Source organism: Esox lucius, chromosome 1, assembly GCF_011004845.1.
Source record: "Esox lucius isolate fEsoLuc1 chromosome 1, fEsoLuc1.pri, whole genome shotgun sequence".
NCBI classification, from domain to species: Eukaryota; Metazoa; Chordata; class Actinopteri; order Esociformes; family Esocidae; genus Esox; species Esox lucius.
The window spans coordinates 38,507,533-38,523,338 of record NC_047569.1 but is presented as its reverse complement, the minus strand read 5'-3'; the positions used below and the strand labels follow the sequence as shown (position 1 = coordinate 38,523,338).

At 51.8% G+C, this 15,806-nt stretch overlaps 1 protein-coding gene across 3 annotated transcripts in view; it reads left to right on the top strand.

The window, feature by feature from the left end:
- usp32 (ubiquitin specific peptidase 32) overlaps positions 1-15,806 on the top strand; it is a 57,648-nt gene that overhangs the window by 34,579 nt on the left and 7,263 nt on the right. For 2 of the 3 annotated variants that reach the window (XM_029121628.2, XM_029121655.2), the window contains 20 exons: positions 532-647; positions 2,036-2,098; positions 2,214-2,297; positions 2,375-2,436; positions 2,513-2,615; positions 2,772-2,973; positions 3,139-3,404; positions 6,198-6,338; positions 6,483-6,642; positions 8,047-8,201; positions 8,417-8,498; positions 8,780-8,854; positions 9,024-9,162; positions 9,292-9,397; positions 9,849-10,022; positions 11,634-11,808; positions 12,520-12,671; positions 13,050-13,161; positions 14,660-14,886; positions 15,391-15,575. In XM_029121628.2, coding sequence (XP_028977461.2) covers positions 532-647; positions 2,036-2,098; positions 2,214-2,297; positions 2,375-2,436; positions 2,513-2,615; positions 2,772-2,973; positions 3,139-3,404; positions 6,198-6,338; positions 6,483-6,642; positions 8,047-8,201; positions 8,417-8,498; positions 8,780-8,854; positions 9,024-9,162; positions 9,292-9,397; positions 9,849-10,022; positions 11,634-11,808; positions 12,520-12,671; positions 13,050-13,161; positions 14,660-14,886; positions 15,391-15,575 — 2,779 coding nt within the window. The remainder of the gene's footprint in view (positions 1-531; positions 648-2,035; positions 2,099-2,213; positions 2,298-2,374; positions 2,437-2,512; positions 2,616-2,771; positions 2,974-3,138; positions 3,405-6,197; positions 6,339-6,482; positions 6,643-8,046; positions 8,202-8,416; positions 8,499-8,779; positions 8,855-9,023; positions 9,163-9,291; positions 9,398-9,848; positions 10,023-11,633; positions 11,809-12,519; positions 12,672-13,049; positions 13,162-14,659; positions 14,887-15,390; positions 15,576-15,806) is intronic. The other variant, XM_029121635.2, reaches the window with a different exon arrangement.

Below are 15,806 nucleotides of genomic sequence, written 5' to 3'. Positions count from 1 at the left end.
GGTCATTTGTATGCCATCTACCCTGTCATCCAAATTCTCATTAGGCCTTGAAATGACATTTTCACGCTTGGAAATGGCAGCAGATATTGGAATTTAGGATTGCAATTAATGATCTGAACACACTGCAGAGAAAGCAGAGCGTTACAGATTACTGCGGAACCTATGTGGTGAAACTGCAGCTTCAGTCTGTATTGGAGTTTATAGTTGGAACCTATAATGTTACTATGTTCTGAAATATTATACAGCCCCAGATTATGGAGTACTATACAGCCTAGAGTTATAGGTTACTTTACCACCTGAGGGTATGGAGTACTTTGCAGCCAGAGGTTATGGAGTACTTTGCAGCCAGAGGTTATGGAGTACTTTGCAGCCAGAGGTTATGGAGTACTATACAGCCTAGAGTTATAGGTTACTTTGCAGCCAGAGGTTATGGAGTACTTTGCAGCCAGAGGATATGGAGTACTTTGCAGCCAGAGGTTATAGATTAGTTTACAATCTTCTGATATGCATTTTTTGGGGGGTGTTTCACAGTTTGTTTCAAAGTGTTTGATTTGGACCGGGATGGGGTTCTGTCTCGTGATGAGATCCATGCGATGGTGGTCGCTCTTCTGGAGGTGTGGAAGGACAATCGTACGGACTCACTCCCGGTAAGTATTGGGGTTGGTTGGGTGGGATGGGTCAAGGCTAGTGTAATGGAGGTGGTGGTTGGGTGGGATAGGTCAAGGCTAGTGTAATGGAGGTGGTGGTTGGGTGGGATAGGTCAAGGCTAGTGTAATGGAGGTGGTGGTTGGGTGGGATAGGTCAAGGCTAGTGTAATGGAGGTGGTGGTTGGGTGGGATAGGTCAAGGCTAGTGTAATGGAGGTGGTGGTTGGGTGGGATAGGTCAAGGCTAGTGTAATGGAGGTGGTGGTTGGGTGGGATGGGTCAAGGCTAGTGTAATGGAGGTGGTGGTTGGGTGGGACGGGTCAAGGCTAGTGTAATGGAGGTGGTGGTTGGGTGGGACGGGTCAAGGCTAGTGTAATGGAGGTGGTGGTCGGGTGGGACGGGTCAAGGCTAGTGTAATGGAGGTGGTGGTCGGGTGGGACGGGTCAAGGCTAGTGTAATGGAGGTGATGGTCGGGTGGGACGGGTCAAGGCTAGTGTAATGGAGGTGGTGGTCGGGTGGGACGGGTCAAGGCTAGTGTAATGGAGGTGGTGGTCGGGTGGGACGGGTCAAGGCTAGTGTAATGGAGGTGGTGGTCGGGTGGGACGGGTCAAGGCTAGTGTAATGGAGGTGGTGGTCGGGTGGGACGGGTCAAGGCTAGTGTAATGGAGGTGGTGGTTGGGTGGGACGGGTCAAGGCTAGTGTAATGGAGGTGGTGGTTGGGTGGGACGGGTCAAGGCTAGTGTAATGGAGGTGATGGTCGGGTGGGACGGGTCAAGGCTAGTGTAATGGAGGTGGTGGTCGGGTGGGACGGGTCAAGGCTAGTGTAATGGAGGTGGTGGTCGGGTGGGACGGGTCAAGGCTAGTGTAATGGAGGTGGTGGTCGGGTGGGACGGGTCAAGGCTAGTGTAATGGAGGTGGTGGTCGGGTGGGACGGGTCAAGGCTAGTGTAATGGAGGTGGTGGTCGGGTGGGACGGGTCAAGGTTAGTGTAATGGAGGTGGTGGTCGGGTGGGACGGGTCAAGGCTAGTGTAATGGAGGTGGTGGTCGGGTGGGACGGGTCAAGGCTAGTGTAATGGAGGTGGTGGTCGGGTGGGACGGGTCAAGGCTAGTGTAATGGAGGTGGTGGTCGGGTGGGACGGGTCAAGGCTAGTGTAATGGAGGTGGTGGTCGGGTGGGACGGGTCAAGGCTAGTGTAATGGAGGTGGTGGTCGGGTGGGACGGGTCAAGGCTAGTGTAATGGAGGTGGTGGTCGGGTGGGACGGGTCAAGGCTAGTGTAATGGAGGTGGTGGTCGGGTGGGACGGGTCAAGGCTAGTGTAGTGGAGGTGGTTGGGTCGGATGAGATATCTAAAGTTCTTCTGAGTTCTGTTAACTCGTTTGACCATTTTCAGGAATTCCAAGCACAACTGCCAGACATAGTGGACGGAATCCTGAGTATGCATGACACAACAAAGGTGAGACTATTCTAGGATGTATGTAAGGTGTGTTTGGGTAATGTGTTTATAATGTGGCTGTCCTTGTTGTCTTTCAACTTGACTTTTGACCCTCCACTTTGACCCGTGCACACAGCTAGGTCACCTGACCCTGGAAGATTATCAGATCTGGAGTGTGAAGAGTGCTCTGGCTAACGAGTTCCTCAACCTGCTCTTCCAGGTGAAATCACACACACATGCAGACAAACTGTTGTGGTGTTCGTTGTTGGCTTTGTGTTCATGTCTGTCTGTCTCCAGGTCTGTCACATTGTCCTGGGACTGCGACCCGCCAGTCCTGAAGAGGAGGGACAGATCATCAGGTACACACATCTGCCAAAACACTGATGTACAGTTCAACCGCTCTATAGTTGAAAACTTTGTCTGTGTGTTGTTCAGGGGGTGGCTTGAAAGAGAGAGCAGACATGGACTCCAGCCAGGTCAGACATGGTTTCTCATCTCCATGCAGTGGTGGACCCAGTGGAAAGACTACGTCAGATATGTGAGTGGAACAGTCTCTGGTCTCAGGCTGCGACCCAACTGACACCCCTGTTGTGCTAAATGAACAAAAGAGGCCACTTGAAAAAGGACTGCGTTCAGTTAACAAGTGTAACACCATAAACACTGTCACCGTTTCAAACCATTCCTCCCTCGCCAGGATCTCAAGCCCATCGTGGTGGAGCAGCCCTCCAGCCTGCCCTCTCTACGGAACCCCCAGGCTACTGCCACTGTCCGGCCTGCCCCGCCTGAACCAGGGGTAGTGGGAGGACAGAGGGTCCCCTGCTCGGCCAGTCCCTCAGAGGAGAGGTCCACTGACTCGGGGTCCGGTGCCCCCGAAGCGTCCAGGACCCTGAGCACCGGTCAGTGACCCCCCCCCAGGATGGCCTCACTCTTTACAACCTCAGAACATGAATTGCGACTTTTCAGTATTAACTGTAATGTCAATTAATGATTTACTGTCTATAGACAAGTTTTAACCTATAACCCCCCCCCACACACACACACCACACATATCGTCTTCGCAGTGGTGGCCCTCCAGGCCGGCCCGTCGGCCACAGAGATCTGTTTTGTCCGGCAACCCAGCGCGTCAGATGGCCAGAGTTTCTCCGGGGCCAACGGCCACATCCCGTCCCAATCCCTGTCCCAGACCCAGCTGTCCCAGACCCAGCTGTCCCAGACCCAGCTGTCCCAGACCCAGCTGTCCCAGACCCAGCTGTCCGAGACCCAGCTGACCATTCAGAGGCCTGGAGCCATTGACAACCAGCCCCTGGTCAACATGGATCCCATGAAGGTACGGATGAGTGTGTCACTGTGTAAGGGAGAGAGGGAAGCTGGGAGTCTGGGTGTGTGTATGGGAGAGTGGGAGGCTGGGTGTGTGTATGGGAGGCTGGGTGTGTGTATGGGAGGCTGGGTGTGTGTATGGGAGGCTGGGTGTGTGTATGGGAGGCTGGGTGTGTGTATGGGAGGCTGGGTGTGTGTATGGGAGGCTGGGTGTGTGTATGGGAGAGTGGGAGGCTGGGTGTGTGTATGGGAGAGTGGGAGGCTGGGTGTGTGTATGGGAGTGTGGGAGGCTGGGTGTGTGTATGGGAGGATGGGTGTGTGTATGGGAGGCTGGGTGTGTGTATGGGAGAGTGGGAGGCTGGGTGTGTGTATGGGAGAGTGGGAGGCTGGGTGTGTGTATGGGAGAGTGGGAGGCTGGGTGTGTGTATGGGAGTGTGGGAGGCTGGGTGTGTGTATGGGAGAGTGGGAGGCTGGGTGTGTGTATGGGAGTGTGGGAGGCTGGGTGTGTGTATGGGAGGCTGGGTGTGTGTATGGGAGAGTGGGAGGCTGGGTGTGTGTATGGGAGAGTGGGAGGCTGGGTGTGTGTATGGGAGTGTGGGAGGCTGGGTGTGTGTATGGGAGAGTGGGAAGCTGGGTGTGTGTGTGGGAGGCTGGGTGTGTGTATGGGAGAGTGGGAGGCTGGGTGTGTGTATGGGAGTGTGGGAGGCTGGGTGTGTGTGTGGGAGGCTGGGTGTGTGTGTGGGAGGCTGGGTGTGTGTGTGGGAGGCTGGGTGTGTGTGTGGGAGGCTGGGTGTGTGTGCCCCGTATTAACCAGTGGTTTCAGATGATGTTTTTGTAACATTCCATGTTAATGATTAAGATCAAGGAGAACAGTGTTCTTTTATCCAAACCCCCCCCAGACAGTCACGCGCTTTCAACCTCAGCGTCGGTCTCCGTTAGGGTTTAGCGCGCATGTTTTAAGTTCTGGTCGTGCCTTACATTAACATAATGCATTGATGACGAACAACGTCCATCTGGGTCGCGGTTTGTCCATCTGTGTCGCCGCCCATGGCAGCAAGCAACCGTGGAGTGGCGTGACCATCAGGAAAACACCCTGATAACCTATTACCTACTGGCCCACACATCTGACAGTGTGTGCTAGGTAGACTGTTAACAGAACAACATTGTACATTTCTGGAAGAACAGGGAGTCCCAAAAGAGTAGCAAATGTAAAATCTCATTTTGTCCCTGTAGTTTAAGGCTGGATGATGTTTGTGACCTTTTCTCTCCCCGATGTTGTCATTGGCCTTTACAGGAGTAGCTTATTTTGTCTTTATCAGGTTTTGAATTAATCTGTAGGACTTGCAGACTTCTGTCCCCGAAAGTTGCAAAAATCATTGTGTGGGCGGGTGGGCCGGCCAGCAGGTGGGTAGGGGCAGGAGTGTGTGCGGGGATGCTTATGGGTACAGGTGGGTGCTTATGGGTACGGGTGGGTGCTTATGGGTACGGGTGGGTGCTTATGTGTACGGGTGGGTGCGGGTGCAGGAGGGTGTGGGTGGGTGCTTATGAGTGAGGTGAGTGCGGGTGTGGGTGGGTTTGGTGCAGATGACTGCAGGTGGGTGGGGTGCTTATGAGTGAGGTGGGTGCGCATGGGTGGGTGCGGGTGGGTGTGTGTATGTGTGCTCATTTGTGTAGGTGAATTCCCTGTATATGCGCCCAGTTGAACAGAGTCCTTGTCGGCGGTCAGACCGGTCAAGGGTTTCGCAGACGGATTTCATGTAGATAGAAACAGTCTCTGAGCTTCTCTGTATGAGAGCCCGTGCTTCCAGAGAGTCCCCATATGACCAACTATGGAGGCATTAACGCTGGGTGGCTGGAATCTGTGGACCTGTTGGAACTAATTCAGATGTGGCGTCAGTGTTTGATGTGGGCCATGACAAGCTGCCTAAAGCGCTTCCTTATGACAATGGTCTGACAGGGCTGTGTTTGCTCGGTTGTCCCGGGCGCTGGGATGATGGGGGTCTCCTTGGTGACAGGGACAGTTGGAGACAACTGTAAAGGCACCTGCCACCTGTTTTGTAGTACCCAACTACAGTAAGGTGCTGGTAGTGCCCAACTACGGTATGGTGCAGGTAGTACCCAATTACAGTAAGGTGCTGGTACAGTAAGGTGCTGGTACTACCCAACTACAGTAAGGTGCGGGTACCGTAAGGTGTTGGTAGTACCCAAATACAGTAAGGTGCTGGTACAGTAAGGTGCGGGTACCGTAAGGTGTTGTTAGTACCCAATTATAGTAAGGTGCTGGAACAGTAAAGGTGCTGGTAGTACCCAACTCATTGACCACCTCAACCAGGCTAACTGCCTAGAGCGTAGCATGCTATTTTCCCTTTAAGTACAGTTACATCCCTGCCAGTGAATCAAAAACGTTATGAGGCTTGAAAGACTAAGCAGCCTTAGCTTTACATGAGATGGGGGTCTTCTGGAGCTCATGCAATGCCGTTCTGGTTCTCATCACGCTTCTTGCAAAGCCAGGGAATCTACACCAAAAGCCAGGGAATCTACACCGAAATCCTTACGCGCCCGAATGAATGCGCTGTCCTCGATTGAGTTGCTGTTCCATGACGAGGCAAGGCGACCGTGTATGACTACCGACCTCCCGAAACCCTGACGCCGCTGGTTTGCATTCAGTTGTACCACCCTTAGTGGGGACCCCCAGGCTGATCTGTGAGCGGGATTCGAACCCTGGTCTCCCGGTGACACGGCTGACTCGCGTCGAAGTTGTTTGTGTCCTGTTCTGAGCCGTCTCTTTCCTGCTGCTCCTCAGGCCCCCACCTTGACCATGGAGGGAGGCCGGCTGAAGAGGTCCGCACAGCTGGTGGCGGGACACGATTTTGAGACGGTGCCAGAACCTGTGTGGAGGGCTCTGTACCACTGGTACGGAGCCAACCTCAGCCTGCCGCGACCGGTACGTGCGGAACCAGAACCAGCTGTCGCACTGACAACCATCAGGGTTCTCTAACACAGTGTGGCCCGTGGCCCCAAGCGGCGCAGTTGTGTCAGATTCATGTCCCCCCCCCCCCTCCTCCTTCTCCCCCTCCTCCCCCTCCAGGTAATCCAGCAGACTAAAACAGGCCATGCGGAGCTGGAGCTCTACCCCCGTTACCTCCTCTTCCTGCGGCAACAGCCGGCCACGCGCACCCCCCAGTCCAACATCTGGGTTAACATGGGTATGACCAGCCTGAGAATGTTCCCCCAGCACCTCCCCAGAGGTAACGTAAGCCTGCAGCAAGAAACCGAGACAGGTGTCGCCGAACGCTAACGCCCGCTAACACACGCCCCTGAAACGGACCGACCTGGTCCCTGAGCAAAGCTCTTGGTTTGGACCGCAGGGTGATTCATGGTTTAGTGGTGGGGTGCTCTGGTGCCTACCGACCCCACTGAAAGACCCTGAGGGCTTAACGCTTTTTCTCATGCCTGCGAGAGCTTTGTTGTCGTGGGGACGGCTGTGCTTTGGTTCTCCGCCGGTGAGGTCTGCCTAGTAGGTCGTTAACCGTGACATTACTCCATCCGTAAAGCACAACAGCTACTTAAGCCAGATTTGTGTCATGACTGTGTTAAGCCCAGGTCTGGCGCGGTCAGCCTATGACAGCTCGGGCCGTCACTTATGTCATACGCGGGGGCTGGGGAGACGGGCGCCAAACTGCCGTTTGCCGAGTCTGGTATGAAAACAAAATGATTATACCGTCAAAAGCCTATATAGATACACTGTATTTATTTACTATAGTTATTTTTTTCCGGTTAGTCACTGACTTTTAGGTTGTCTGTAAAGGATTTATAGGACCCAACCCCCTGTCTACTAATGTTGAGGCAGCAGGAAACGGATCGCAGCACCATGTCAGTCAGATTGGAAAAGCACTACAGAGCCCCTGCGAGGCATTAGTGCTGATCTTATCCTCACCATGTAATTAGATTTCTGATATCTGGAGTTCGTTTGTCTCCAGTCACAAGCGAGCATAGAAAAGAAAACACAGAATATGGTCCATTTAGCCGATTGTTTTCTGGTTAATTTAAGCGGATGCTTTTATCTAATGTGCCTAAATCATATGAGAATACGTTTTTATGTGTGGTTGGCCCCAGCGGGAATCAAACCCGCAATCCTTGGTGTTGCAGGCGCCATCGAAATGACCTGGCCAGGCTGTACTGCTGGTGAAATGGGCTGCTCAAGGCTTTTGATAGATTGTTTGCTTTCAGGGCATTGGCAAATTATTACCAATCAATCACATTTAAGATTGGCTTTTGGTTTCTTTTTTTCAATAATCAAATCAATAATAATAATAAATGTTTTTTTTCTTGCCTTTTGATTGAATAATGAGTTTATGGATGAATCAGTTGACCTGATCTAAACCAACCATTCTTGCTGCTTTCTTACAACTAATCCGCCCAGGGAACTAAATTGGTTTTTTATCTTTTTTCTAATAAGGTGTTGGAGTGCGTGTGCGTGTGTGCGCGTGTGTGCGTGCCCATACATGTGTATTCACAGTATCACTGCACTATTAAGTCTTTCTAATGAGTTGGGGAGTTCATAGTCCACTAATGTCACCAGTGTTCTCTCCTCATGCCTCCTCTCTCCTCCTCCCGTGCCTCCAACCCCCGTCCACTTGTTCTGCCTCCAGGTAACATGCCCTCCCCCAACGCCCCCCTGAGGCGGGTCCTGGCCTATACGGGCTGTTTCAGTCGGATGGGGACCATAAAGGACATCCACACGTACCTGTCCCAGAGACTACGCATCAAGGACGAGGACATGAGGCTGTGGCTCTACAACAACGAGGTGTGTGTGTGTGTGTGTGAATAAAGGTAGTAAAACCTGGAAAAAAAACTCCCCTCAAGGTTTTTCAGAATCATGGATTTCTTGGTTTCAGTTCCCCACAAGGGCAGATAAACAAACGTAACTGGGTGTGCGAGGGCAGCTAGTAATTACTGCAAGTTAACAGCCACAGGTGACATAAGAAATTATCCGTTTTGCGGTTGTTGACCTTCCCCCAGAATTTCCTGACCCTCCTGGATGATGAGGAGCACACTCTGGAGGGCCTGAAGATTCAGGACGAGCAGCACTTAGTCATCGAGGGTACTTATCAAGGTTACATTCAGGGAGACACGTGGCACACTACTCCGTACCTGGTGCTCTTTTGTTGTCTGGAGCCGGTTCAACAAGGATAGGAAATAGTGTGCCATTTAGGACGCCTTCTCTGTTCCCTCTGAAATTGAAATTAAATGTTATCAGCCTGCCGAGTCTGTTGAAATGTCTTAACGACCAAATGTCTAATTACAAATGGAGGATGAAAGAAGTGTGGGTGTTTGTATTCCAAGCCATCGATGTGTATGAACTCACTTTTGGGTTTTGTTTAGTCCGGAACAAAGACATGAGCTGGCCGGAAGAGATGTCATTCATCGCTAACAGCAGTAAAATGGACCAGCACAAAGGTACACCGACCGGGAGTCACTTCACACCTACAACGCCTTGCCAACACAGTTGCACTTCCCATCCACAGCGCTCTCACAAAACCATTACAATGCACTCCAAGCAATTATGCAAATACACAAATGTAATATTTAAATATGAATCCTAATTCCTCGTGCCCCCCTCCCGCAGTTCCCACAGAGAAGGGGGCGACTGGCCTGAGTAACCTAGGAAACACGTGCTTCATGAACTCCAGTATTCAGTGTGTGAGCAACACCAAACCTCTCTCCGACTACTTCATCTCAGGGAGACACCTCTACGAGCTCAACAGGTAACTGGGCGTGCCCTGCCATGAGCGTCTGCGCACGAGCGTCATTGGTGGCAGGCGTGGTCAGCGGAGTGTGTGGGGATAAGTTCACCCTTTAGACTGACTTGTGTTTGTCTTGTGCTGTGTGTCCAGGACCAATCCCATCGGTATGAGAGGTCACATGGCCAAGTGCTACGGCGACCTGGTTATGGAGTTGTGGAGCGGGACCCAGAAGAGCGTCGCCCCCCTCAAACTCAGGGTGGGTTTACTGACCCCCGTTTAACCACCTGTCATCTGTAAACCACTTTTGCTTAAAAACCCAACTAATCCCAAATCCGTGTAAATTGATGGATAATAGTGCAGGTGTTTGGATTAATTCTGTCCCTACAGCACCCTCTAGATGTGGTCTGTAAGAACAGCCAGGTTATAACTGAACATTTATGCATTTTTCTAATTCTCACGGTACACTTGTGATTCCTGTCCAGCCACCCCACTCTCATTGTCTCGTCAACACCCCCCGTCTCTCGTTACCGCCCCCCCCCCCCCCCCCCCCCCCCCCGTCTCTCGTCTCGTCACCCCCCCCCCCCCCCCCCCCATCTCTTTGTCTCGTCACTGCCCCCTGTTTTCGATGATTAAACTTTTGCCTTGATGACTCCATACCTGATATGAATGGATTAACTAATGTGTGTCTTGTCCCCCCCCCCCCGTAGTGGACGATAGCGAAGTATGCCCCCCGGTTCAACGGCTTTCAGCAGCAGGACTCCCAGGAGCTCCTGGCCTTCCTATTGGACGGCCTCCACGAGGACCTGAACAGGGTGCATGAGAAGCCCTACGTAGAGCTGAAGGACAGTAACGGACGACCTGACTGGGAGGTCGCCTCAGAGGTCAGAGTTCAGGAAATTAATACATTGAAAGTAAACAACCATGGGTTAATCAGTCAAATATTCTATGGATCATGCATTCAATGAACCCCTGGACTACCCGATCAATTAACCAGTTCATCTGTTTAATCAGCAACTGTAATCAACCAGTTAGTCAACCAACCAGTCTATTGATCTTTATTTTTTTTCTAGGGAGGATGTTGGTTTATACGTTCTGCTGACATGAAAACAAACAAAACAACACATAATGGTACACAGTTCAACTAAAAACACAACTATACACTGATCAGCCATAACATCATGACCACTGACAGGTGTAGTGAATAACACTGATAATCTCGTTACCATGGCACCTGTCAGTGGGCCGGATATATTAGGCAGCAAGTGAACATTCTGTCCTCATGTGTTAGATGCAGGAAAATGGGCAAGCACAAGGACCTGAGCGACTTTGACAAGGGCCAAATTGGGATGGCTAGATGACTGGGTCAGAGCATCTCCAAAAATGCAGTCCTTGTGGGGTGTTCCCGGTCTGCAGTTGTCAGTACCTATCAAAAGTGATTCAAGGAAGGAAAAGTGGTGAACCAGCGACAGGGTCATGGGAGGCCAAGGCTCATTGATGCACGTGGGAGCGAAGGCTGGCCCGTGTAGTCCGATACAACAGACAAGCTACTGTAGCTAAAACTGCTGAAAAACTTTAATGCTGGTACTGATAGAAAGTTGTCAGAACACACAGTGCATCGCAGTTTGGTGTGTATGGGTCAGGGTAGACACAGACCAGTCAGGGTGCCCATACTGACCCCTGTCCACTGCTGAAAGGGCCTACAATAGGTATGTGAGCACCAGAACTGGCCCACGGAGCAATGGAAGATGGTGGCCTGGTCTGATGAATCAAGTTTTCTTTTACGTCATGTAGATGGTCGGGTGCATGTGCGTCGCTTACCTGGAGAACACATGGCACCAGGATGCACTATGGGAAGGAGACAAGCCAGCGGAGGCAGTGTGATGCTTTGGGAAATGTTCTGCTGGGAAACCTTGGGTCCAGCCATTCATGTTACTTTGACACCTGAGCATTGTTGCAGACCATGTGTACCCTTTCATGGCAATGGTATTCCCTGATGGCATTGGCCTCTTTCAGCAGGATAATTTGCCCTGCCACAAAACAAAATGGTTCAGGAATGGTTTGAGGAACACAACAATGAGTTCAAGGTGTTGACTTGGCCTCCGAATTCCCCAGATCTCAATACAATCGAGCATCTGTGGGATGTGCTGGACAAACAGGTCCGATCCATGGAGGCCCCACCTCACAACTTACAGGACTTAAAGGATCTGCTGCTAACGTCTTGGCCAGATACCACAGCACACCTTCAGAGGTCTAGTGGAGTCCATGCCTCGACGGATCAGGGCTGTTTTTGCGGTAAAAAGGGGGACCCACACCTGTACTTCTGATGAGGGAATAAACTGATGTTAGGGTATTGCTGTACATTTGAGAAGACAGGATAACGTGTGTGTGAGATTATAGGAGTAATTATCAGGATTAGTGGTGTGCTTGTGCGCGCGAGTGTGTGTGTGTGTGCGCGCGCATGTTTCACATGTTGTATGTGTATGTGTTAACAGGCTTGGGAGAACCATTTGCGGAGAAACCGCTCCATCGTGGTGGACTTGTTCCATGGCCAACTCAAGTCCCAGGTAAAGTGCAAGACCTGTGGCCACATCAGCGCCCGCTTCGACCCCTTCAACTTCCTGTCCCTGCCCCTTCCCATGGACAGCTCCATGCACCTGGAGATCACTGGTGAGGAACCACGCTGAATACCCTATGAGAGACAGACAGGTTACTGGAGAGGGACTCATTCCCCCTGATGAGAGAGAGAGACGGGTTACTGGTGACTAATTTCCAAGAGTAGAGAGAGACAGGTTACTGGTGACTAATTTCCAAGATGAGAGAGAGAGAGACGGGTTACTGGTGACTAATTTCCAAGAGTAGAGAGAGACGGGTTACTGGTGACTAATTTCCCAGATGAGAGAGAGAGACGGGTTACTGGTGACTAATTTCCCAGATGAGAGAGAGACGGGTTACTGGTGACTAATTTCCCAGATGAGAGAGAGACGGGTTAGTCAGGAGGGTGGGGTGGGTGGCCTGCAGACAGCCGGAGGGTTGGGACAGTATTGACATGTGAAATTAGGCTGCTATAATTCTTGACCAGGTAGGGAGAGCTGTGACTCAGATGTTCTCCTGAAAAATGTGCGAGCGTTTTGGTTGGTTCTCGTTGACTAGCCATTTACATGAGCGACGCCGCAAGCTTCATCACAAGACATTTTGGAAGTAAACACAAGTTTGGTTTTGTTGTGTGATGCTTTAGAAAAACATAGATAATATAACATAGAACATGAGTCGCTCAGTTTGAAATGGGAACATCTAACCAGTGGAGCGTGTTGCCTTCATTATGAAACGCCCTCTCCACACCTGTCTGCCTGTCTGTCTGCCTGCCTGTCTGGCTGCCAGTCATCAAGCTGGATGGGTCCACCCCGGTGCGGTTTGGCCTCAGGCTCAACATGGATGAAACCTACACCGGTCTGAAGAAACAGCTCAGTGAACTGTGTGGTCTGAAACCTGAACAGATTCTACTAGCGGAAGTCCACACCTCCAATATCAAGGTCCACACACACACACATTACCTCTGATATCAAGGTACACCTACAAACACATTACCTCCGATATCAAGGTACACACACACACATTACCTCTGATATCAAGGTACACCTACAAACACATTACCTCCGATATCAAGGGACACACACAAACATTACATCTAATATCAAGGTACACACAGAGAGACACCGACACATAACATCCAATATCATGATACACGTAAACACAAACACACACACACACACACACACTATTTCCCAATATCATGGTACACACACAAAGAGAGAACGTTGTATGAAACAAATGATTGGACAAGCTTCACATTGGCACCATCAGTGTGCATTGTATTGGATGGTGTCAATAATGAAGCGTGCGTGCTGTAGAATTTTCCTCAGGACAACCAGAAGGTGCGGATGACGGCCAATGGCTTCCTGTGTGCATTTGAGATCCCTGTGCCTGGTTCACCCTCCTCCCTCACCACCCCCACTCAGACAGGTAAGTCTCCTCACCCACTTCCATACACCTCTCCAGACGTCATCCCTGTGTGGCTGTCTGTCTGTCTCTCCCTGACCTCCAGACGTCATCCCTGTGTGGCTGTCTGTCTGTCTCTCCCTGACCTCCAGACGTCATCCCTGTGTGGCTGTCTGTCTGTCTGTCTCTCCCTGACCTCCAGACGTCATCCCTGTGTGGCTTTCTGTCTGTCTCTCCCTGACCTCCAGACGTCATCCCTGTGTGGCTGTCTGTCTGTCTCTCCCTGACCTCCAGACGTCATCCCTGTGTGGCTGTCTGTCTGTCTCTCCCTGACCTCCAGACGTCATCCCTGTGTGGCTAACTGTCTGTCTCTCCCTGACCTCCAGACATCATCCCTGTGTGGTTGGCTGTCTGTCTCTCCCTGACCTCCAGACGTCATCCCTGTGTGGCTGGCTGTCTGTCTGTCTCTCCCTGACCTCCAGAAGTCATCCCTGTGTGGCTGTGTGTCTGTCTCTCCCTGACCTCCAGACATCATCCCTGTGTGGCTGTGTGTCTGTCTCTCCCTGACCTCCAGACGTCATCCCTGTGTGGCTGTGTGTCTGTCTCTCCCTGACCTCCAGACGTCATCCCTGTGTGGCTGGCTGTCTGTCTGTCTGTCTCTCCCTGACCTCCAGACGTCATCCCTGTGTGGCTTTCTGTCTGTCTCTCCCTGACCTCCAGACGTCATCCCTGTGTGGCTGTCTGTCTGTCTCTCCCTGACCTCCAGACGTCATCCCTGTGTGGCTAACTGTCTGTCTCTCCCTGACCTCCAGACATCATCCCTGTGTGGCTGGCTGTCTGTCTCTCCCTGACCTCCAGACGTCATCCCTGTGTGGCTGGCTGTCTGTCTGTCTCTCCCTGACCTCCAGAAGTCATCCCTGTGTGGCTGTGTGTCTGTCTCTCCCTGACCTCCAGACATCATCCCTGTGTGGCTGTCTGTCTGTCTCTCCCTGACCTCCAGACGTCATCCCTGTGTGGCTAACTGTCTGTCTCTCCCTGACCTCCAGACATCATCCCTGTGTGGCTGGCTGTCTGTCTCTCCCTGACCTCCAGACGTCATCCCTGTGTGGCTGGCTGTCTGTCTGTCTCTCCCTGACCTCCAGAAGTCATCCCTGTGTGGCTGTGTGTCTGTCTCTCCCTGACCTCCAGACATCATCCCTGTGTGGCTGTGTGTCTGTCTCTCCCTGACCTCCAGACGTCATCCCTGTGTGGCTGTGTGGCTGTCTCTCCCTGACCTCCAGACGTCATCCCTGTGTGGCTGGCTGTCTGTCTGTCTCTCCCTGACCTCCAGACGTCTTCCCTGTGTGGCTGGCTGTCTGTCTGTCTCTCCCTGACCTCCAGACGTCTTCCCTGTGTGGCTGGCTGTCTGTCTGTCTCTCCCTGACCTCCAGACGTCATGCCTGTGTGGCTAACTGTCTATCTCTCCCTGACCTCCAGACATCATGCCTGTGTGGCTAATTGTCTATCTCTCCCTGACCTCCAGACACCATCCCTGTGCCCATGGCTAATGGGGTGGGCGTGGCAGCTAATGGGTTCCCAGCAGATAAGCCTGCTCTGATCCCCAACGGCCCGGCCAGTGCCGTGGTGCCCTGCGGTGAGGCCCTGGAGACGGCCCCGCCCAACGGAGGAGTCTGGCCGGCTAATGGACAAGTGTTCCCCAACCAGGACAGCCCCTTCATTGGGTACATCATCGCCATGCACCGGAAGATGGTGGGTAAACACATCTTCATAGCAGATTGATTACAACAGAATTGGACACCTCCACGGTCGACACCACTCTGCGGAGTTGTTGATCCACTACTGGTTCAGTAGTGAGTTGTGTGGAGTTGTTGATCCAGTACTGGTTCAGTAGTGAGTTGTGTGGAGTTGTTGATCCACTACTGGTTCAGTAGTGAGTTGTGTGGAGTTGTTGATCCACTACTGGTTCAGTAGTGAGTTGTGTGGAGTTGTTGATCCACTACTGGTTCAGTAGTGAGTTGTGTGGAGTTGTTGATCCACTACTGGTTCAGTAGTGAGTTGTGTGGAGTTGTTGATCCACTACTGGTTCAGTAGTGAGTTGTGTGGATGATTGGGAGGTGTTTGACTACCTGTAATGGACCAGGAGTCATCTCAGAAGTGTGTTATTTAACTTGGACCTGCGTGTGCTCATTTGGTCAAAGGTAAATGTGTGTGTGTGTGGTGTGTGTGTGTGTGTGTGTGTGTGTGTTCCTGCAGATGCGGACAGAGCTGTACTTCCTGTCCAGTCAGAAGAACCGTGCCAGTCTGTTTGGGATGCCCCTGATCGTGCCCTGTACTGTCCACACCAGGAACAAGGACCTGTACGATGCCGTCTGGGTGCAGGTGTCCCGTCTGGCCAGCCCTCTGCCCCCCCAGGAGGCCAGCAACCACGCACAGGATTGGTCAGTACAAACAAACACACACACAGGATTGGTCAGTACAAACAAACACACACACAGGATTGGTCAGTACAAACAAACACACACACAGGATTGGTCAGTACAAACAAACACACACACAGGATTGGTCAGTACAAACAAACACACTCACAGGATTGGTCAGTACAAACAAACACACACACAGGATTGGTCAGTACAAACAAACACACACACAGGATTGGTCAGTACAAACAC